Source organism: Sinocyclocheilus grahami, unplaced genomic scaffold (assembly GCF_001515645.1).
Source record: "Sinocyclocheilus grahami isolate Dianchi unplaced genomic scaffold, SAMN03320097.WGS_v1.1 scaffold5.1, whole genome shotgun sequence".
Classification (NCBI taxonomy): domain Eukaryota; kingdom Metazoa; phylum Chordata; class Actinopteri; order Cypriniformes; family Cyprinidae; genus Sinocyclocheilus; species Sinocyclocheilus grahami.
The window spans coordinates 5,610,802-5,635,528 of record NW_015505184.1 but is presented as its reverse complement, the minus strand read 5'-3'; the positions used below and the strand labels follow the sequence as shown (position 1 = coordinate 5,635,528).

The 24,727-nt window shown below is 36.9% G+C and overlaps 1 protein-coding gene across 1 annotated transcript in view; it reads left to right on the top strand.

Annotated features, from left to right (window-relative positions):
• The first annotated feature begins 2,035 nt into the window (after positions 1-2,035).
• Positions 2,036-24,727, top strand: part of LOC107586123 (potassium voltage-gated channel subfamily H member 2-like) — a 45,619-nt gene continuing 22,927 nt past the window's right edge. Inside the window, exons 1-5 of the mRNA XM_016273360.1 lie at positions 2,036-2,324; positions 2,892-3,122; positions 14,005-14,172; positions 15,135-15,563; positions 15,815-16,026. Coding sequence (XP_016128846.1) covers positions 2,249-2,324; positions 2,892-3,122; positions 14,005-14,172; positions 15,135-15,563; positions 15,815-16,026 — 1,116 coding nt within the window. The 5' untranslated portion in view covers positions 2,036-2,248. The remainder of the gene's footprint in view (positions 2,325-2,891; positions 3,123-14,004; positions 14,173-15,134; positions 15,564-15,814; positions 16,027-24,727) is intronic.

The window sequence follows — 24,727 nt, the reverse complement described above, 5'->3', positions numbered from 1 at the left end:
GAACAAAATATAAACTGGAGATGCTTTATTTAATGCATACTAACAACATTGTGAAGTTCAGTATGTCACTGTCCTATATGGAGTATTATAAGCTGTACATTGTACTTAGTCAGACAACTTTACCTGCACTGTGATAAGATTCTGATAAGAGCTTTGGATGTGTTTGAACTGAGCTCAAAGTTTTCTAATCTAAAAGTGAATGATTCAAAGTTATTTATTTATTTATTTTTTGATTGATTGATTGTAAACCAGGGACCCCCACCCACACTGTCAGACAACCCAACCTAAATCTAGTATGAAAATGCTATATTTTCTTGGTAACTAGGGCTGTCAGTGTCGTGGTGAAGAGATTTCCCTTGCAGTGATTTGAGTGAATATCGCAATATGTGATACTATCTATCTATCTATCTATCTATACACACACACAGTGTGTATGTGTATTAAGCTCATTGGTATATTAATATATGTTTAATAGTAAGTTTCTCGAATCTGACTGGACAAGAGGCTTTCCAACAGTGTTATTGACATCAGCAGTTAGAGGACTTGTTCCTGCGCTCATTTTACACAAGCTGTCAGTCAGTGCAGTTACATTATTATGCCAGGAGGTGGCGGAAAGGTACCATCTTTTAATTAAACAAGATGTTGAAAATAGTTTAACATTAAAGCCACTTTGCAAGGTTCAATCGACGATCAATGCGTTACCTGGGTAATGCTGAAACTGATGTTTCACTTCATAGAGAACAATGCCATAGGCTGTTCAATACATTGAATATCGCAGACGCAGTGATGGGAAATCCCCTTAAACGCTGAAAGGATGCTATGACAAAGATATCGCTTTCATCTTCTGACAACTGATGGCAAACTGACTTTTTTCCACAAATACATGACTTGACCTGAAGAAGGACAGACGCAAGTAATCATGCATGCTCAGACAATCTCTCTCTCTCTCTCTAGATCTACAGAACATATGTACAAATCACAAAGGCACACAGTCTTAATGACATATAAAAGCCAGCTGGTGTGAAATATTACTCTATTTACTCTTGTTATGATTATTAACTTTCTGAAAATTCAATACACGTGCACTAAAACAAGACATAGAAAAAAACTAAACGTAGGCTATACTCAGTAGCGATATTAATATTGTGGTCGCGACAGCCCTTAATAACTCTAAGACAATAACAATTGTGCTTCATTTGTGTTGCAGTAATATGCATATTTTAATGTACTTTAAGCAAACAGCAAGATGGTAAATTTGATGTTGACAATAACTCCGGTCCAGGGGACCCACTGCTATGCACATTTATTGTCTGTCTTATCTGACACACACGGCTCAATTTATGAAGCTGATTATCTGAATCAGGTGCCCAGGACTGGAGTTGAGAGCTACTGCTTTAAAATGATCAGTATCCACATACAGTATATACACATTTGTACATTTAAAACAACTTAAGAAATCTGCAGTAGCTTATACCCTCTTGGACCCCAGTAGAAAACAATGGATCCAAACAAAGAATCCACTTATATTATAACATCTTTATATTTAAAATATCCACTTATATTATAACATCTGTATATTTAATTTATACATACTTGTAAGTTTAAAGAAAGAAAGTTAATTTGCAAATACATGGAAATCATCTGGAGGTTTCTCTATCCATGTTATCCAAATATAGTTTCACCATTTTCTTAGCTTTTCTTCTACCAATATATTATAGTTTGCGCTCGACCTGGTCCACCACTCTAAATCGGATTTGTGCTAGCTGAAGAGTGGCACTCCGAGAGGTAACATCAGGATGAGTGAATCATGTGGTCCTCCACACCCTTGAGTCCTTACCCTCCCCAACCATCTTCTCCATACACTACTACTCAATCTTATTTTTAAGCTCTCCCAAACACAGAGAGGGGCTGTTTCACAGCTTGTGAACACTCAAGTGATTGAGTGGATTGGGACAAAAAGTTGATTTGCATTCATTTGCAAAAAAAGGAAGCAGGTGACGTGAGGTAATTGGACAGACAGATGATTTACTGAGCGCGAGGCTGCGCGCACTGACAGATTCAAAGCGTAATTACTGTGTGTGAGACTTTAAAGAGGCTAGTGTTGCTTTTACGTCGATGAGCCTGTAAATGTAAAGCTTGTGTGCATGTGTGAGTCCTGGCGGCGCAGTCAATATCTCTCTCTTATTGAAAACAAACACAAGCTGAGGCGGAACTTGCAGAACTTTTTGCCCCACTAAGCTAGGACATAATGCCTGTTCGACGGGGACACGTTGCGCCTCAGAACACCTTCCTGGACACCATCATTCGGAAATTCGACGGTCAAAGTAAGTGAATGATTTTTGTTTGCGTGCTTGGTTCGTTAAATGAACACTGAATATGTTGTTAAGATGTTTATTATGATGGTGATGATGATTATTGTTCACAATTTTAATAATTCCATTATCGGTATTCGGTTTTTAGACTTTTATGATGATGATGATGATGATTATTATTAATAAATGTTTTTGTATCATTTGAATATGTGATAACTGGGAGAAACTGTCCATTAGTAGTAACTATACAATTCACAGCATCACTATAGGAGATGTAAATAAAGATCTAAATAAACAAAATTTTGATGTAAATGTATTCACAACACACACACACACATGAAATTAATGTGTGAAGTATGTGAGGTTTTTTTCTGTGAAAAGTGTCTTAAAAACTGTGACTAATAATTACTTAATTTTAATAATTTATTTAATTTTATTGCATATTACTGTAAGTTTATCTTTCTTTTAACTGAGGTAAAAAAAAAAGACATTCATTTCATTCACAATGGCAGCTTGTTTTTTTGGTTCTACATGAATGTGATTTATGAATGTCTTGCATCTCTTGCTTTACCTCAACAGATCGCAAATTCATTATCGCCAATGCTCGAGTTGAAAACTGCGCCATTATTTTCTGCAATGATGGTTTTTGTGGCATGTGCGGCTACACACGTGCAGAGGTCATGCAGAAGCCGTGTACCTGCAGTTTTCTGTATGGACCGCGTACTGGACGACCAGCGGTGGCCCAGATGGCCAAAGCCTTACTAGGCTCTGAAGAAAGGAAAGTGGAGATCTCCCTATATAGGAAAGATGGTAAGTTTCTGGGGGTGTTTCTTATATTTGTATATTTAAACATTCATTTTGTAGGTGCCATTACAGTGACACTTAAAAAAAAAAATACTGACCTAGAAGCATAACATGACCACAAGCAATTTCATGCCCTTTCATTCATTTGATAAACGTTTGTCAGTGACTTGCAACCTTGCACTCATTGTATTTCTTTGGGCACACTAATACTTACTCCCTAAACATTGTTGTTCCTTTTCTGCTGAATCCTTCTGTGATATTTGATGTGTCTCTTGGAGTTTAGCCTCTCTTGTGGAAGTCTCTCTTACTCATGCCATCCTTTATTATGGATACTCAATTGAAAGATGAGGATTACAGTACAAGGGCTATTCTAATTATTTATATTTCTGTCCTCTCCTATTTAAAGATAGCATTTCTGGATGATGTATTGATTTCCAGGACAGCTGGGAGTTTGAGAATAGGAACAATAGTCATAGAAGACATAATTGCAAAGGACAATTTCTCACTATCCAGATCAATTCCCAGTGCTATATGCTAGTAATCCAAATGGTTGCATAAGGGTGTCATAACATTGTGTCCTCTAGTGGTGCTCAGGACAGAGGACAATGCATACAGTGCGGATTTGAGTCTACGATACTAACAAGTCAGCAACTTATCAACATCCATGAGCAACCAGAAATGCTCCTGTATGACTATTTTAAAGGGAAGAATATGCTAACATGTTAACAGAGTGGATAAACATACACATAATCCATCCTAGGGTTTAGGCAGCATGTCCGAGCACAGGGTATTTTTCCACTGATCTGGATGGTAGGAATACTTCTCAGTGTGACCCTTTGTAACCTAACCACCCTAAATTTCTCAGGTGTGCTCAGGCTACATTTAGTCATTCCAAAATTTGAGACCTCTCAGTTTTCTAACTTCCTTACGCTGTCGTCTGCATTTCAATACAGTATATCATTGGTAACAATAAAGTTTAGGAAATATATGTGTACAATCGTGGTTATTTATTGACTTATGTGATCTGTGGGTATTGTGTCATTGCAACCTACAAGTCAAATCCATCACCTTATGCCCATCAGGATTGTCATTGGACGGCATGTTCAGTATGTGTATCAGAATACAATAGCAATATAAATATAAGCTATTGTTGGTGTTCAGATGCCATGTTTGAAAGTTTAAGCATGTTTTATGAAGGAGGTGTAAACTGCATTATGTGAAATCCTTGTACATTTCCAGTACAGACGAGGTTGATGACGGTTACCAGAGCTTTATTGTAAAAGCGTTTGTTTTTTGGATTTGTGCTGAGGCTTATGGACGTATTGACAGCATCTAAAATGTAAAAGTATTAATGTATGCTGCAGATGTGTAAAAACTTTTAATTTATATCATAAATATATTAATGTAGTTACATTTGACTGTTTTGAGACCCTAAACCTACCTTTTTAAAAAACGTAATTGGCAGATAAGTGCAGAATAAAGCATTTTAGTTCAAATAAAATACTATAATGATTTTTTTCTAAATTAAATTAAGCTCTTTTTCTCACACGGAGCTAACTGACTTTATAATTGACATATGCAGACCTGGAATACAATCCGGTAATATAATGAATACATTTTTTTTTTTTTGCGGTGCATATGTCAATTACTTTGTAGCCACAGCAAATAAAATTATTAAGTAATGATTAAATGTTGGCAGAATTGTCATTTAATATTTTAAAATTGACTTGTAAAAAGTGCATCCAGTGTAAAATGACGAAGTCCGTCTAAAAGCGTTGAATGCAGCAACAGAAATTGCACAGACCAGAATAAAATTGTTATAATGTTCAAACAGATAAATATGTTAAATGTGATGGCACGCTAAAGCATATTTAATTGATTTCATAGATTTAAACACAATTAAATCAATCTATTATTACCACAAATTAAATCTTCAATGGACTGAAATTTGTAGATTTGTAAACATTTGTATGTCTCTAAAGTTGTTCATACATAAAAAATTTACATTTTATGAAAATGTAGTTCAATGTCTATGCAAATGTACAAAAATGTGGGTCAGTAGCACAGTTTACATATAAATACATATGATTACTGATGAAATCATGTTACATTTGCCAGTGTGTTTTTGGGCTTCTCCTATTTCTCAGTGGGATGTATACTCATACAAATACAATCGTAAATGTAATTTCTAATTGACCTCAAATAATTACTCCAAAAGATGTTTCATGCAAATAATACACAAAGAAAAAATAGAACAGCCTTCATCATTCAACAACATTCAGTGTAAATGATATTGGAAGAGTTATGCTTGCTTGTGTATCAATCCCATAAGAACCCTAAAAATGATTGAGAATTAATAAGTAGCAGGACTTTGCTTTGTGTGTGCTTTGGCGATGTGTTATAAGTATGTAGATGGCTATATAGTCCAGAGGGTCATTTATTACTGAAAACTAATGTGAGGCAATGAAGGTGTCATGGTCAGTAATAACGTCCTGCAGTCTGGAAAGGACTACTGGAAGTTTCTGCACAAATTACCTGCTGCAAGGACACACAAAAAGCTCCTCTGAGGGAACTTTGAAGGATAATGATGCTTCAGCGAAATTCTGCAATTCACAGGAAGGCCATGGGGTGTATTCAGAACCTTTTAGGGATGTACAAAAATCTATTTCTGATTAGAAAACTAGTATAATCAGCATAAATAATTTTGTTTTATGAACATAAAGAAATAGTACCTTCTCATTATGTTACCCAGTGCACCAATGCCCATTTTCTTGTAAAGGCGAAGATCCTTGCTTTTTAAGAGAGTCCTTGGGAAGGGCTTTGAAAGCAAAGCGTGGAACTAATGGTGGTTGCACTAGTAATCCTCCAACAAAAGAGCAATTCCAATTAGTGAATGTCCATCCCTCTTTAAAGCCTGTTGGTCCTCTGAGGTTTATCTATGAGGAAATGATTGTGAATTGTATAATGCATAGCAGATGATCACTTAATGATGACCCATGAGGCAGATTATGCTCTTGCAGTAAATGATCTGGGGATGACTTTTAATAGGAACTCCCCATTTCAAAACTTGCTACATTTTTTTCTTTACCTTAATGAGATAAAACAGAGCCTCATTAGTTTGAGCTTTATATTTGATGAAAATAATGGTATTGTTCTTTTCTTTTTAAGGAATTCTTCACCCAAACTGAAAATTCTGTCATTTGTTGCTTGTCTTCAATAGTTATTTATAGTGGAATAACCAACCTGTTCCTCACATAATCTATTGTATGACTTCAGGAAATTCTGAAATAATTTTCATGATGCTTTTTGTCCTTTTTGGAGCTTGACAGTCTATGAACCCTATTTATTTTCATTAAAGGAATAGTTCACCAAAAAATGAAAACTTGGGTAACACTTTAGATTACAACCCACAAAGAACTATGTAAGTATACTGAATTTACGGTGTACGTTTCTGTAATTATAGTGTACCTATAAAGAACATACGTGTAGGTATAAGGGAACAATGTGTTACGTTTGGGTAGTAAGGGGGTAACAACCAGATATGCAACCTGCAAAGCTATGTTTGGGAATGATTTAGAAAGAGGATATATACTTTTTATAATTTTATATTGGTATTTTATTATAGGCGTATAGGTATTTTTTTAACCATGGGTTACACATTCTATTATAAAAGGACGGACATGATTGAGATTACTGAACAACAAAACTGGGCATCTAGTGAAATGAGTTAATGAGTTTTTGCTATGATTTATAATTCACAAGTCTACTTATCTTATGAAAGCTTATTCGTCGATTTCAGCAACTTCACACCAGCACCAAATAACTTTGCATGATATACCATCAAGGTTCAATGCAGCTTAAAACAAGTTTACCTCTTTCCAGCTGTTCGCAGAAAAAATACATGATACAACATTTGTATTTCAGTGGATGTATACTGTGGTATTTTTATAGCAAAAAAAAAAAATGTAGAGGGTTTAATTTGACCATCGAACAATTAAATTAAAACTAGTGCAATATTTTTATCTGTAATTACTGTGCAAATATACACTTATTCTGTGTTTAAGTCCAACTTGTTCCTTCCTTGTTCCATGTAGTTACAGGGTAAATACAACCTTTGCGGGCTGTAAATTAAAGTGGTGCTTTGTTCCACATAGTTACAGGGTAAATACAACATTTGCGGGCTGTAAATTAAAGTGGTGCTTTGTTCCACATAGTTACAGGGTAAATACAACATTTGCGGGCTGTAAATTAAAGTGGTGCTTTGTTCCACATAGTTACAGGGTAAATACAACATTTGCGGGCTGTAAATTAAAGTGGTGCTTTGTTCCACATAGTTACAGGGTAAATACAACATTTGCGGGCTGTAAATTAAAGTGGTGCTTTGTTCCACATAGTTACAGGGTAAATACAACATTTGCGGGCTGTAAATCTAAGTGGTGCTTTGTTCCCCCCTTGTTCGGTGTAGTTACAGGGTAAATACAACATTTGCGGGCTGTAAATTAATACATTATATATCAGGTAATGTATCAATAAACATGGTGGACTGTTTTATTTAATTCAAATATTGTTTGCAATTTACTATAGGCCTACTGCTGGGTTAAATTAACCCAAAATGGGTTTTAAAATTTAAAATCACACACAATATGACAACAGTAACAACACAGGCAACAGATAGCCTAGTAAAAGATTACAATTTATTACACCAGTTCAGAAAAAAAGCAAAGTAACTCCATACTTCTACAGATTATACAGTTAAACCAAATTATTTTGAAAAGCTTGTTGAAGGATAGATTTTGTTCAATTTGTTCATGTTTTTCACCCACTGACTTAATGACTAATTGATTAACTAGTAATGACTAGTTAAACTATTATGGCCAAACCATCACGCCAATAAACACAGTAATAAACTCTGAAAGTCAAGATTAAACTGTGTATTATAGCGAACTGACAGGATTTTACCATCTTTGATTTACCGTTTTGATCCACGTCCTCAAGCACCATTTTGACTAACATATTTCAGTTTCCGGTTTTACCACTCATCAGTCGCTGCTCAATGTTATGAGAACATACTCGGACAAAACCCTCCCGTTTTAAAAGAACACATTCCAGTCAGTTTCAAAAATCTCTCTCCTCTTCGTGTCGATTAGTTTTCTTGTATTTTCTACAAAAATTTTCTCCTGTCATGAGCGCAGCAAACACGGATAGACTTGTCTCATGCGCCATTCCAGCTGTTTCCAGTTCGCGCTCACCACATTCACTGCTGCAGTTTTAAAGGAACACACTCCAGACAGTTTCAAAGTTGTCCCTCGTCTGCGCTTCGAATCGTTTTCTCCTATTTTTCCACATGTTCCCGTCTTAAGCACCGTAGTCACGGATTTCGTCGCACACAGAGCCATTCACGTTTGAACTCACGTGACTTGCGGCATGCTTTCATTCATGTCCTCCACATTCACAACCAAGCAACATCAGGTTATTACTGATATCAACCCAAATTGGGTCACATCAGGCCAGTTTCCTAACCCACAGTCTCAACCGAGCATTTGGATTGAAACAATTACCAGCGTGTTTTATATGTGTTGGCTATAAAAAAGTACACAGTGTATGTTTTTGCTTAATCGCTTGCAAATATAAGAGGTCATACATACCCTGTAATATTAGAATAGGTACCCCTTAGTTTCAAAATACTTATAGTAGAAATAATTTGTAATTTTACAGATTATTACTCCTTTATTCTCCAAACTTCGCATATTGTTACCTTATACCTACACGGAGGTACTGAATAGGTACACTGTAATTACAAAAAGGTTACGCTGTAAATTCTGTTTACTTACGCAGTACATTGCGGGTTGTAATCTAAAGCGTTACCAAAACTTGTTGATAATACACTTAAACTCACCTACATCTTGGATGGCCTGAGGGTGTTTCTTCATCAGCACAGATTTGGAGAAATGTAGCATTACATTGCTTGCTCACCAATGGATCATCTGCAGTGAATGGGTGACAACTGATAAAAACATGACAAGTAACCCACTCCATTAATTAAAATTCCAGTTGTTCAAGTAGTGTCTTGTAAAAAGAAAAGTTGTGTTTTTATGAAACAAAGTTTATAACTTCAATTTATTCCAGCTAAATAAACTGGTCCATAATATTGCTTTTTAACAAGTCATCTCATCTGAATCAGGAGAGAAATATGCACAAAGCACCATCTACAAGTGAACACAGACCAAAACGCTTATAAACAAAATGTCGGTGGATTTTGATATGAGCGAACAACAGAGGATGGACTTTTTGCAGTAGAGGAAGCATTATTATGGATTAGGGACCCGTATTTTGCCCAGAAGCGAAGGTTTAAAGTTAAAACGCCTTATTGTTTCACACAGCTTTTTACTTCACAAAATATTAACTAATGGACTGGAGTCGTGTGGATTGTGATTGTGATGTTTTTATCAGCTCTTTGGACTCTCATTCTAACGGCACCCATTCACTGCAAAGGATCCATAGGTGAGCAAGTGATGTAATGCAAATTATTTTCATTTTTGGGTGAACTGTTCCTTTAAAAAAGTCAAATAAAGAATCAAAATATTGTAACATGAACAGTTTAAAGACAACAGCTGTCACTTTAAAGGGGTCATATGATGTTGCTAAAAAGAACATTGTTTTGTGTATTTGGTGTAGTGAAATGTGTTTATACGGTTTAAGGTTCAAAAAGCACATTATTTTCCACATACATTATTGTTTCTCCTCTATGCCCCGCCTTTCTGAAACGCGTCGATTTTTACAAAGCTCATCGGTCTGAAAAGCGAGGTGTGCTCTGATTGGCCAACTATCCAGTGCGTTGTGATTGGCCGTATACTTCAAGCGTGTGACGGAAATGTTACGCCCCTTTCCATACTGTGATGCTGTGTCCCGGTCGGAGCGACGAGACAAAACCAGTAAAACCCATTATAAACGAGGCATTTGTTGCATCCAGTGGGGACATAATTATGGATTATAATGACTTATACTGTCTTTTTACACATTGCATTGCATCACGCCGCGTAAACATAAAACCATGTCTGCATTTGTAATCTAACCACATGTGATGACCCCGGGCTGGACTCCGCTTCGTCCACCGTGAAAGCCGATCCAGCGATCCACAGCACGAAGTTGATATATTTCCTCAGCGACCAACACGGATCAGCTCTAGGCATGACGAAGTGGACATCATCCTCTTTTGGAAGGCCAAACAAAGTAGTTTTGCTTTCACAACGAAACACACAAGCGCCTTCACGACATGGCGGCAGCGGCAGCAACAATACTACAGCGAGAATAAAAGTTATGCTTTCTTTCTTTGCGTGAACATTTGGGCGGCGTTATGCAAATCTTCCCACATCGTGACGTAGACATGTGGGGGTGTGTTAGAACGAGCCGTTTTAGGTAGGCGTGGCTGACTCTTAACTTTTATAAAGAATATCTCTTTGGATTTGAGACTTTAGTCTCTGCAACTTTACAGATCTTCTTTATGCACCAAGAGCTTGTAACACTCCAAAGAGAAAGGAAAAATTGAAATCGCATCATATGACCCCTTTAAGAGGTGAACAAAGTATTTCAAGTATTTTTCGTCCATCTTCTCTGAACTTTTTAAGAAGTATTTTTTTTAATAACAATACAGAAATTATAAGTAGTCACTGGATAATCAAAAATTCTAAAACATGACCCAATTATGATTGTAACAATGAAAGATCCAATGGAAGACCTCTGATCAACAGATAAGACAGAGGATGACCCTGCTCATCAGTCTTCATCTTCTGGTAATGGCCTCCTCAGCTATAATTAGACAGAGTAATGACTGAAACCATCTCTGGGAGTTAATTATTTAAGTGTCCGTTCTTCATCCCTGAACTCTCATAGGAGAGTCTAGTCAGAAAGCCCTCCTCAGCGTTCATCAGAGTTTGGAGTTGCTTGCTTTTCAGATGCTGATACACCTTATGGATTTATTCGTTTGTATGTTGTTAACCTGGTTTTGCAGACGGTATCACCATAGGATCAAAGTTAAAGTTAAACTTGATGAATACTTTACAAGTGACAGAAAATGATCAAATACATTTAATCTTTAATGTTAATAGATCATCTGCTAATGTGTTTACAATAATCTTCTAGTCCAATTATGTTTTAATTGTTTAATGTTTAGTTATTGTATATTTATTTTGCTCCTAAAAGAACATTGTATTTTAACCTTTTGTTTGTCCGCTGACTTATTGACTATGGTGTGTTTATGACATGCCACAGGTTAAAAATTTGTTTCACTGCCCAGATTTCGAGGTATTTTCAGAGCTGACAGTGTAACATGAACCCCGGCAGGCTTGTAGTTGGTGTTTTCCTAAGAGGAGTCACAAATACGGCAGCAGTTCAGCTCAAACCTCAGGCTATTATCTAAATTTGCATGCTATTTGTTTTATGATATTCAGATCCTTCGAGTAAATCGAGAGAATAGCAGGCACAAGCTCACATACTGGTGATACAGAGCTGCCTGCTACATCTTGCTTTCTTTTATTGCAGCAGGTATTCTCAAGAATAAATACTTGGCCACCATGCAAACAGTAAAGCTAAAATGATAAAGTTCTACAAATTTCTGCAGTATTTGTATGCAACTCATTCACATAGTTACGTATGTCGCTCAGCCACTATTTATTAAGTATTCTAGATAATTTGATAGTGCTTTCTGCTGCAAATAAGAGTGTAGTATTTATTGTACTATATTTAAATCCATTCTGTAGCATTTTGCAGATAAATTGTTTATTTTGGCTGATTTGATAGTGCTTTCAGAAACAAATACTAGAAGGTGACTAACGCTAGAACACACTTTGAGATCTTAAGAAATTTTAAAATGAAATTATGAAAAAAAAATATAAAAAATTATAAAATTATTTTGTATATAGTCTTATTTATGTTTCATTTAACATATTGACTAAGGTATACTCTTAAAAGTAAAGGTTCTTTATTGGCATCAATGGTTCAGTGAAGAGATGTTAAACCATATAGAACTTCTCCACTGCACAAAATGTTCGTGATAGTGGAAAAAGGTTCTACAGGTTATCAGAATGTTCTTCACCCAAAGAAAAAAATTGTTCTTTTAATAACTGTTCACTGAAAGCCTCGTTTTGGGGATCCCAAAACAATTCTACTATGGCTCTGTGAAAACCCTTTTTTAGAAGCTTTATTTTTTATAGCATAAGAATGAATAAACTATAAATAAAGATGTGTAAGATAAAGAGAGAATATATTTCCTTCTTGGACTAAATGGACGAACTGAAGCAATTGATATGCAAATTGGAGTTCAGTAAGTGAGTCATGTTTTGATTCAGGAGCAGTAATGATTCATTGACAATGAATTTCATTTTACAAAGCAAGTCATGTGTTGGTTCAGTAGTCACTCTTGACAGATACAGCGAGTTCATTCATTGGATTCCTCAGACTGAATCAAACAACTCCTGATTTTCCTGGGTTTTAGTGCGCTGATTTTACCATATATAAATTAATTCCGTGAATTTTGAAAATTTAGGAATGAAAAACACTGAAAATCCCCAACATAGTTTACATCAGTACTCTAAGATTGCTAATCTGCAAATGAGAAACCTTAGTAATAAATCAAGATCACAAAAAGGATTTTAAACTGATCAATTAGTATTTTTATATTATAACCACCACTTCCAGGAAAAACAACTTGTTGTTTTCTCATTGCAATGGTTGGTTTTCTGAAATATCTAGCTGAAAACACAGGATGAAATTGATACAATGCATCTAAACCTAACAAGAGGATGTGGTGGAGAGGAGGAAGAGAAAGATGAGGGGGTGTGTCAGGCTTTAGAGCCACTAAATCCCATTATTAATTTCAGTTTTCTATGGCGCTTATGTTCTTATGAAAACAATACAATTTCCTCTGGTGGCATTAACCTCCCTCGTCCTAATAGCAGCCTCTGTCCTTGGTACTGAAAAAGTCAAAATCTGATTTAGTTTGTGAGGTTTGCAAATGAAAGCTTGCCTTTTTCATGGATGTAAACAGACATACCTTGACATTTGCAAATTAGGGCATGAGATTCACTTGGGAATGTGTGCGGGCATCTCTTAAAAGGCTTGGTTTTACAAATTAGATCGTCAGTGGTCAAGTCACACCCTTTTGTTTTTCACAAGCAGTGTTATTTCTTGAGAAATTTTGATATAAAATGCCTTTATGGAGAAATTAACGTATAATAACACATCAGCATTTCTGCTCACCTGTATTGGTCTGATACCTTATACCCTCTGAAGATTATGACGCAGAAGATGCCGGTGTTAAGCAGCAGATGGTTATGCTCTTTGTGACTGTGTTTTACAGAAGCAGATGCTGCTGGTATGAATGAAATGATTTACAGAGGAATAGAGGAGTGTGTTTCACTCTATAATCCCTGAGAGATGGCATCATGTTCCCGGTTCCATTGTTGTCCTGTCTGCCCTTGAGTTCATCTCACTGTAAAGCACTCCTGGCCATCAATACTGGCCCATCAGACTGGCACAGAGAGGGGCTGATTGGTTTGGCATTGTGAGAGAGCAGGAACCACAGTGCCAATGTGGGACGGCTATCAGTTGCCACAGTGAACAGTCGGGGCTAAAGGACATCTGCCAAGCTGGTTATCGCAGACCTTACCACAGACCTTTGCCGCGCTTATTGATTGTAATAGCATTTGAGGTGGACAGGTTGTGAATAATAATAAATCCACTTAAATACTTAAATCCTGTCTGCATCAACTATGTGTTTGCAGTGTAACGGGGATCTTTTGTTGTTGGCTGCCCTCTAGTGGTGACAGAAATGTAACAAGAGATGTTGAGTGACCATTATTGGAAAATTTCAGATATCTCCCCCTTTTCGCAGGTGTGTGTTTGCCGTGCTTTGTGGATGTGGTTCCAGTTAAGAATGAGGATGGCTTAGTCATCATGTTCATCCTGAATTTTGAGCTTGCAGATCAGCAGGACAGACCCCTCGACAGCTCACCAGGCAGAGAGATCAACCACAAACAAACCATCCCATGGCTCTCTAAAGGTACTCAGATGGGACTGACAGATTTGATTAATTACAGTACCTTATATTGAATTTGTATTTTAGTTCTGGTGTTGGTTCCTCAAGTTTGTAAAGATATTTGTATATGTTTTGTATTGTACAATTAATTGGTCTACTTTAGTAGAAGTAGTTTGTAACTCCTAGGATTGTATGTTTAAATTAGTTAAAAGCTGATTATTTATTTTTGTATGATCAGTGATATCATGTATGCTTATTGCTTACATGTCCGATAACCAAAATGGCAAACCAGTTTTTCATTGTTTTTACAATACAGTATAACACAAAATTTATAACAGGCATTTATAAATATTAGTGCTGTCAAATGATTAATCGCAATTAATTATTTGACAGCACTAATAAATATGATAAATCTTATGAAGATGCATTATGAATATTTTAATTAGAACAATAACAAAAAATTTTTTTTTACAAGACTTACTACATCATTCTATTTCTTTATCTGTCGTTTTGTTTATCGTTGTCTGTTTATTGCTGTGTTTCATAATTCAGAATGACTGGCTCTTACTTAAAAGTTGAATAGTTTATGTAAACAATGGGTTGGTTACTTGTCCTGTGAACACCATTGTTTCCTGTTACACACTCTTGCGTTATGGCATTGTTGAATGCTTTTTAACTAAATGGTAGTATTTATTGGTAGACTTGGTTTTGAAGAACTGGTTAGTGTGAATAAGGACTAAAAATAACATAAATGTTGTCATAAGCATCTGTAATGGAATATTTATATGCTGCTTGTTAAACATTTTATGTTGCCAGATTGCACGCCTATTTTTAAATGACTGTCAATGAAGATGCTTTCAGGCTGCAGTATAGTTATAGCTTTTGTGGGACTCCAATTCATGAGCTACCATCACTGTGTTTGAATAACATAATGTAGCAATAATCTGACAAATACTTAACTTCCTTACTCTTTGGTATTTCCTCAGCAAGAAGACGGCGTCTCAGGTTGCCTCTGCTGCGCTCCCTGAGTGGCAGTAAACAGTCTGTGAATGAAGATTCTGAAAAAGGCTACATGCAGCCGATGCCCCATATGGGCCATGAGTCAGTAGCCCTGGACAAACTGCTCTCCCTGCCTGACCGCTCTGCACTGGGAGGATCTCAGCTGTTTTTGTGGGAAGATAAGGCACAGAATGAGCCTGAAAGTGAGCCAAGGCCATCAGAAGCGTCCCCTCCCCTGCCTCAGGGCTTCTCTCAGTCCTCCCCTCGTCTGCACAACCTCACCTCAGAGGCATCTCCATCCAGCTGCAGCATGGCACACAGCCGCTCCTGCGAGAGCCTGTGTGGCATGCGGCCCTCACCCTCCACCAATGACTTCAACTGGGACAGGAAGCTGCCCGTCAGACCCAGTAGCACAGGTAATGACACAACCAGCTGGCCAACTAGGTATTCTAACTTGTGTTGCAAAAAAAGTGATAAGAGAAGAGCAGCCAACATGAATGACAGTCCAGTAAACAGTTGAATGGTCACTTTGCAACAAATATGACCACTGAATAGTTGCAACTGACCAATCAGAATTAAGTATTCCAGAGAGACGTGTGATAATTGAAAACAAAGACAAAGTAATAGATGATGAGATTAATTAGATCTTTGTTTTATTTTCTTCTAGGTGCCATGCACCGCAAAGCCAGCTTGCAGAATGCTACTTCCGATTCAGATCCCATTCGGCTCCGGACCTCAGCTCAGGGCCCCCGAATATCACACACCTTAATAGATATGAAGCCAGACCCCTTAATCGCTGTTCCACCGGGTGAGATTGACATCATCGCCCCCTGCAAACTGATAGACCGGACCCATAATGTGACAGAGAAAGTCACTCAGGTGAGGTTGAAACTCTTTTAATTGAGAATGTGACTCGATGACAAAACTTTTCCAAAAATAAAGCAGTTTTGGAATGTCAAATAGAAAAAAAAATAAAAATTCTGCATCACCATACCTAATCTTAGTATCAATAAGCAGCAAATTAGGAGTTTATTAAAACTCTTAATAGTGTTAATAGTGAGTAAATTTAATAGTGAATACGTGTTTCCTAAATATGAAGTGTCACCTAAGATTTAAAAAAAATATATATAATAATTTTATTCAGCAAGGACGCTTTAAAAGTACCATGATTTCCAAAAAAAAAATTAAGCAGCACAACTTTTTCCAACATTGATAATTGTAATAAACAAATTTTATATATATATATATATATATATACAGTATGTGTGTATGTGTATGTGTGTGTGACCCTGGACCACTAAACCAGTCTTAAGTTGCATGGGGTCATTTGTAGCAATAGCCAAAAATACATTGTATGGGCCAAAATTATTGACTTTTCTTTTATGCCAAAAATCGTTAGGATATGAAGTAAAGATCATGTTCCATTAAGATATTTTGTAAATTTCCTACTGTGAATATATCAAAACTTAATTTTTTGATTAGTAATATGCATTGCTAAGGACTTCATTTGGACAACTTTAAAGGCGATTTTCTCAACATTTCGATTTTTTTGCTCAGATTCCAGATTTTCACATAGTTGTATCTCGGCCAAATATTGTCCTATCCTAACAAACCACACATCAATGGAAAGCTCATATGTTCAGCTTACAGATGATCTACAAATCTCAATTTAAAAAAATTGACCCTTATGACTGGTTTTTGGTCCAGGGTCACATATGTGTGTTCATATATATATATATATATATATATACACACACACACACACACACACACAAAATATTTCATAACCACTTGTGTCATTTGGCCAAATCTGAGTAAAGAATGCAGTAAGAATGCAAAATATCAGCCGCTTAATTAGCCTGACTGATATATAGGCCTGTCACTGCTTAGGTCATTGTTATTTCACCCTCCCTTATGTGATGTGATTATGCAGTGGTTTTTAGCAGTTTTTTTTATCCAGTTGGTGGCAGTAAAACAGCTTTTATGTAATACATATGGATGTAGCACTGGTCATTTAGGTGGGATTTTAAACTGTGGTCTGAAGGCATTCTCCACAGCAATGTAAAAAACTGTAGTTAATGCACATGCAGTTCATTTGTGCAGTCTTTTATAACTATCCCACGGGAATATCTCATACCTGGGGTTAATGCAGCATCCTGGTCAGGGTCATATAGGTGACAGCTGCTCATGGCTGGCTGAACAGACACTTGCCCTCCATGAAGGGCTTTCTAACAGAGCGCAGAGGGAATGAGGTCATGCCAAAGGTCACATGGCACATGCCGCGAGGTGTCCTTCCATTTTCAGCTGAGTTATCTGGATGCTCCATGACAGAAAGATCTATATCTCCACAACTGAGTAGCCATTAGCACTCATGTGAATGTGTGTTCCGAGATGCTTAGTCATTTGTCACTGTTTAGAGTAGTGCCCTGTTGACATCAGTAGTTTCACATTTTTAGGTTGTAATTTACTTTAATTGAAGTTTATACATCCATGGCATATCTAAATATCATTCAAAATTAACAAAGTGTTTTATTGTTTTATTTTTTGGGGTCACATTTAAAAAGTGTTTTTGGTGTGTATAGTGTAATAATAATAATCATATATATATATATATATATATACATGCATCATTAAGATTTTAATATGTTTAAATTAAATTGCTCAAAAGATCACTAAAAAATTATTTTTCAAGTAAATGTTTTTCTTTTGAACTTATGTTCATCAGAGAATTCTGAAAACAATGTTTCACGGTTTTCAACTTTGATAATAATAATAATAATAATAAATGTTTATTGAGCACCAAAATCAGCCTTTAATAATGATTTCTAAACTGTAATGTGACACTGAAGACTGGAGTAATGGCTTTTTATATTTGTATAAATATTTCAATAGAAAACATTTATTTAAAATAATAAAAATATTTCACAATATTACTGTTTTTAATTTTATTTTTGACCAATAAATACAGCCTTGGTGACTTCTTTCAAAAATCTTACAATGCCAACCTTTTGAACAGCAGTGTATCTTTATTTATTTATTTAGTTAGTTAGTTTAGCACTTATTTTTCAGCGCAGACAGTATTTTTGTTTCTGGTAAGGAAGGTGATTTCACTGAGTTGTGTTTTGCACAGGTGACTTGCAGCTGCAGTTGTTGTGAATTGCTGATGTCTGTGCCAGAGGAGCTTCTGACTCTCCTTAACAGGGATTGATGTGCTATTTTGGTCAATGTAATGCTGTAGGGAAATAGAGGGATACCTCATCCCCTTCCTCTTCCTCTGTCTGTCCCCTCACAGAAGTGGCGTCTCTCTGGTGTTTCTCTCCAGAGCCCCAACCCACTTAAAGTGTCATTAGCTCATTAATCACATAGGCACACTCACAGGAGGCCTGAGCTCTTGCCTGACCTGCTGGAACAACCACCCCAAGCAATAAGCTCTTTCCATCAGAAGCTCTTCATTATTTCTCTGTTGTTGTATGTGTGGGTGGGTGTGGGTGGTGGGTCCTGGAATTATTGGGTACGATGACAAAAACGGTTTGTTTAGTTAATGAATTATGCAGTATGGAATTGTTATGGCGCAGATCAAGTTGTATTTGATTGTAGACAAAACTCATGAGAAGTCCCTTTCACCCACTGACAATGTGATGACGTTTTTACAGTCTCCAGCTTCTGTAAAATGCTTACATACTACCAAGTCTATAGCTAAGCCATATGGCTGATCCTAAATTGATGTTGATAGACATTCATTCTGAGATCTTGCAAACGGAGAATAGCTAATGAATATGCTAAGCCAACTCATGTGAAGTTGTGACTAAATAGACTTCCCATTGAGCAGCTGTGGTCTAGATCACAGGATGTGTTTTTGCATTCAAAAATACCTAGACAGAGTGAAATAGAATGGAGCAACATTTTAAGGTTTTAGTTCACTTCCAGAATAAAAATTTCCTAATAATTTACTCACCCCCATATTATCCAAGATATCCGTGTCTTTCTTTCTGCAGTCGAAAAGAAATTAAGGTTTTTGAGGAAAACATTCCAGGATTTTTCTCCATATTGTGGACTTCAATGGCAGCCAATGGGTTGAAGGTCCAAATTGCAGTTTCATTGCAGCTTCAAAGGGCTCTACACGATTCCAGCCGAGGAATAAGGGACTTATCTAGCAAAATTAATTTTCTTAAAAAAAAAAAAAATTCATATACTTTTTAACAACAAATGCTTGTCTTGCACTAGCTCTGTGATGTGCATCCGTGGCTTCATGCATTATGTAATCACGTTGGAAAGTTCCTTGACACACAGTGGCTTAACACCGATTTCATGAAGGAAGATGCTTAAAAAACAGTGAATGTTGCAGTAACCATTAGAAAACAATGTAATGTTTCACATTGCTGTTCAAAAAGTTTTTTTTAAAGAAATTAATACTTTTTTCAGTATTAAATTGATCAAAAGTGTCAATTTTTGTATCAATGTTAGTGTATTTACTTTTTCCAAATCAATGCTGTTCTTTTTTTATTTAATTTTATGAAAGAATTCTGAAAGAGTTGTATCTCCACAAAAATATAATTGCACACAACTGTTTTCAACATTGATAATAAAATGTCTTGAGCAGCAAATCAGCGTATTAGAATGATTTTCTGAAGAATCATGTGACACTGAAGACTGGAGTAATCATGCTGAAAACTCAGCTTTGCCATCACAGAAATAGATTTGGTTTTAAAGTATAGTAAAACATTTCTTTTAAATTGCAACCCCACACTTTGTCAAATGTACGTCAAATACATTTACTGTATATAGATAGTCAAATTGAAAGGCAGAAATGCAGCACATTTTATTTTTATCTCAGGTTCTTGACATATTCCCTGTTTCCTAACCAGGTGGACAATGGCAGATGATTACATGCTGCATTGATCAGCTTGTGTGGGATGCACAGTGAGTTTGCGCAGTGATCAGTAACTATTAGCTCTGAGATGTTCTAAGAGAGGATTTTGCTTTTATAACTCTCCCACCTTGATACTCAAAAAAGGCAGTGCATGATGTTTCAGTTACTCATAAGTGTTAGTTCATGGTTTTCACAATGTGTAGTAGATTCTGCTGTGGAATCCAGACAGATAAAAGAATTTCCTGTGAGAAATACATTACTGACCTTATTTTTTTTTTTTGGCTGAATCAGTTCAAATGGTGAAATGGTGTCCCAGATGTGTTTAAACACTGGGCTGCTCTCCCGACTATCTTTTTCATGTTTTTTTTAGGCCTATACTTACCTAAACAACAGCTGGGGCTAGGCTGCACATTATTTTCCACATACTGTACATTATTGTTTCTCCTCTACGCCCTGCCTTTCTGAATCACGTCGAAAAGCGAGTCTGAAAAGCGAGGTGTGCTCTGATTGGCCAGCTATCCAGTGCACTGTGATTGGCCAAATACCTCAAGCGTGTGACGGAAATGTTACGCCCCTTAACATATTGTGATGCCCTGTCCCGCCAGAGCGACAAGACAAAAACATTAAAATCCATTATAAACTAGGCATTTGTTGCATCCAGTGGGGACATAATTACGGATTATAATAACTTACACTGTCTTTTTATGCGTTGCATTGCATCGCGCCACGTAAACATAAACCATGTCTGCATTTGTGATCGGAGAAATGACAAACTACAAACGCTACTCTACACTGCTCAAAACTCGCGTTTGAATCGTCAGTGGCAAATTCTTTAAATATAAAAAAACGTACTTACAGTCTGTGAGTCAGAACAGCTGGCATTGTAGTCTACTCTACCAGGATCAGGAAACAGGATCGGAATATTTGGGTAGAAGTGTTCTGGAACAGTGTTGTAAATACAACTTAACCACTGATTTCTAGTCGTGTCCTCTTTTGGAAGGCCAAACAAAGTAGTTTCGCTTTCTCAATGAAACACAGCGTCACACACGGCGGCCTAGAGTGAGCAGAGGCCGGGGGCTAGAGTAAGCGGCGGCCGGCTAGAGTGAGAGGAGGCCGGCTTGCGTGAGCGGCGGCCGGTGGGCTTGAGAACGGCGCGGCGGGTGGATTCGACGAAGGAGCGTCCGGTGGGCTTGCGACAACCATATGTGACGACCTCGGCTGGACTCCGCTTTGTCCACGGTGAAAGCCGATCTGGCGATCCACAGCGCGAAGTTGATGTATTTCCTCAGCGACCAGCACGGATCAGCTCTAGGCATGACGAAGCGGATATCGTCCTCTTTTATAAGGCCAAACAAAGTAGTTTCGCTTTCTCAATGAAACACAGCGTCACACACGGCGGCCTAGAGTGAGCAGAGGCCGGGGGCTAGAGTAAGCGGCGGCCGGCTAGAGTGAGAGGAGGCCGGCTTGCGTGAGCGGCGGCCGGTGGGCTTGAGAACGGCGCGGCGGGTGGATTCGACGAAGGAGCGTCCGGTGGGCTTGCGACAACCATATGTGACGACCTCGGCTGGACTCCGCTTTGTCCACGGTGAAAGCCGATCTGGCGATCCACAGCGCGAAGTTGATGTATTTCCTCAGCGACCAGCACGGATCAGCTCCAGGCATGATGAAGCAGATATCGTCCTCTTTTGGAAGGCCAAACAAAGCAGTTTCGCTTTCACAACGAAACACACAGCGCCTTCACGACATGGCGGCGGCAACAACAATACTACAGCAAGAATAAAAGTTACGCCTTCTTTCTTTGCGTGAACATTTGGGCGGCGTTATGCAAATCTTCCCACATCGTGACGTAGACATGTGGGGGCGTGTTAGAACGAGCCGTTTTATGTAGGCGTGGTTGACTCTTAACTTTTATAAATATCTCTTTGGATTTGAGACTTTAGTTTTCGCAAGAGCTTGTAACACTTCAAAGAGAAAGGAAAAATTGAAATCGCATCATATGACCCCTTTAATAAATGAGTGAGCAAATATAGCTTATGGGGCATATAATTAAAAAACAGAGCAAACATATATTATGTAAGCCTTACTTGAATAACGTTTCAGTGTCAGTGTGTAGACTGGAGAGACATAAATGCTTTTGTTAGTACTACTATCATATTTTCATCACTGCGAGTGCATTTTGTATGAATGCACTAATGCATCTAATTTTTACTTAATGTATAAATTAATTTCTCAGCAATAACTAGCAGAGATGGCACCGATAAAGGCTGTAAAGTAAAATGTTTATATCAAATGATCAATTCAAAGGCATTACACTTTGAGTGTTTTTGCCCTCTGGGTGCTGTAATGTTAACATCCTTTTGTGGTAACAGACTTATTTTGCTGTCTCGCTGAATGGCACTGGACTGGATCCAGAAACTCCATTAGTTTGCAAAACTACATTAGAGGACTCTTGGCAACGGCGAGTTACAATCGTAATATAAAAACATCATAAAGAAATGAAGTAAAATACTGAATGTCAGACAGATATGTTCCAATTAACCATCTCTTCCAGACCAAGCTGCAGGGACTTTACAAAGTAGTGTTCATCGTTGCAGTTTTGTAAGATTTTAGCCAGGAAAGGATGCCGAGTTTCCTTGTAGAGGCAATTATTTGATTGTTTCACCAAAATTATCTGAAAAGTGCCCCATTCCATAATACATCATGATGGATGTGCAAGGTTTGCCATTAGTCATCATGAAATGTGCCTTTAGCTATGAGCATCTCGACTAAGGTCAGTTGAAATTTGTGTTTAACTGAGCAGGTTTAGAACAATGACTATTCAGTGCCTTTAGACATGTTGTTCATCTTTAAATTATGTACATCTCCCAACAGACTGCAGAGAGTTTTTATCATTTTAACAGTAAACATGCTGTTAAAACTGTATGGGTGTTTAATTATTTTATGATTAACCAGTTTTTAAGTAATTGTCAGCAGTGATCATCTGTGCAAATGTAGGAGTCCTGGATATCTTGTTAAAAAAGACATTAAAGGAACAGTTTACCCAAAAATGAAAATTTGCTGAAAATGTACTCACCCTCAGGTCATCCAAGATGTAGATGAATTTGTTTCTTCATCTGAAATTTAGCATTGCATAATTTGCACTTGCTCACGAATGGATCCTCTGTAGTGAATGGGTGCCGTCAGAATGAGAGTCCAAACAGCTGATAAAAACATCACAATGATCCACAAGTAATTAACTTGACTTAAGTGCAAGTGATGAAATGCTACATTTCTTTAAATCTAATCTGATGAAGAAGAAAAAATCATCTAAATCATGGATGGCCTGAGAGTAAGAACATTTTCAGCTAATTAACATTTTTGGATCAACTACTCCTTTAAAGTATTAATTAAATTACAGACTTTTAAATAGAATTAGACATTGAAAGTTGAAAGAAGATATTGACAGTTTGAGATCAGGCATTTACACAAAAGTCTGACATTGAAACACTAAATTTAAAATTCTGATGTGAATCCAAATGATATATTCTGAAAACAATGCCTAATGCCCATGGGAATAAATCAGCAGAGTGGATGGTAAATTTACATAGACTGTGACATAATAAAAAGAATTAAACGCCATTTCTTTTCCAAGAACTGTTTGTGGGAGACTTGAAGTTTGAATAATTTATCATTCCTTCAGAATTATGTATAATGACTTCGGGCATCTTCATTTTAATATACGGTTTATCTTCACAACAGCCTGCTCTTCTTTTCTGTCTTTACTTATAAACCCAAGCATGATATGATTATGCATTATTCTAGGAGCATGAGAAATTCTCACTGATATTAAGTATTGTTTGTTGTAGTGGCATGATACAATTATTTCTTAGTTTTGTCCAGGTTTACTATCTTTACGATCAACTCAGTGACCTTAGTGTCCGTCACACTTCATGAAAGGCCTTCAGAGAGAAAACATCTGGAGTCACATTCAAAGCAGCCTAAAGTGTTAGTATATTCAAATAAATCTTATCTTTGCCAAGGGTTTTTTGACTCACGTTAATGACTGGAGTTAGTCATCATGACTCATCAAACAGACATAGTGTATAGTGCATTTTCTTTTGATGTCTTTGTATTATTGTCTAGTAAATAGCTATTTTACGTTGTGTCTCATATGCAGTGCCATTATTGGTTAAACTAGATGGCTCTCAGTGTGTTGACATGTGAAAGGTGACTTAACATGCATGTTGTCAGTCATGGGCAAGTAATTATGTTATCATATTTTAGAGTAAACACATGACCTACCGATCAATTGTTTTCATAGCGAATGCTAACTAGCACATACCAAAAAAATAAGTGAATGGTCAGAGATGTATTTAGAAGGGTGTAGAGCTTTGTTTTTAATTGTTGTTTGGCAGTGAGTGCTTAGTAATGTATTTTGGTAACACGTTACAATAAGATTCAGTTAGCTAATGCTAATGCATTGGTATCTTGAACTAACAATTAACAATAACCTACCTTAATAAATGTTGTAAAAGTAATGTAAATTTTTGCATACACTTTACTCCTTGAACATTTGGTAAGTTCACATTCATTCAAAAAGTACACATTAAATTGGTCATAAGTAATTATTTTACCATGTTAAAAAAGATTTATATTTCATTTTGGACCTTTCTATTCACCCCCCCCCCCCCCCCCCAAAAAAAAAGGGCTCGTGGTTTCCCAAAAAATATT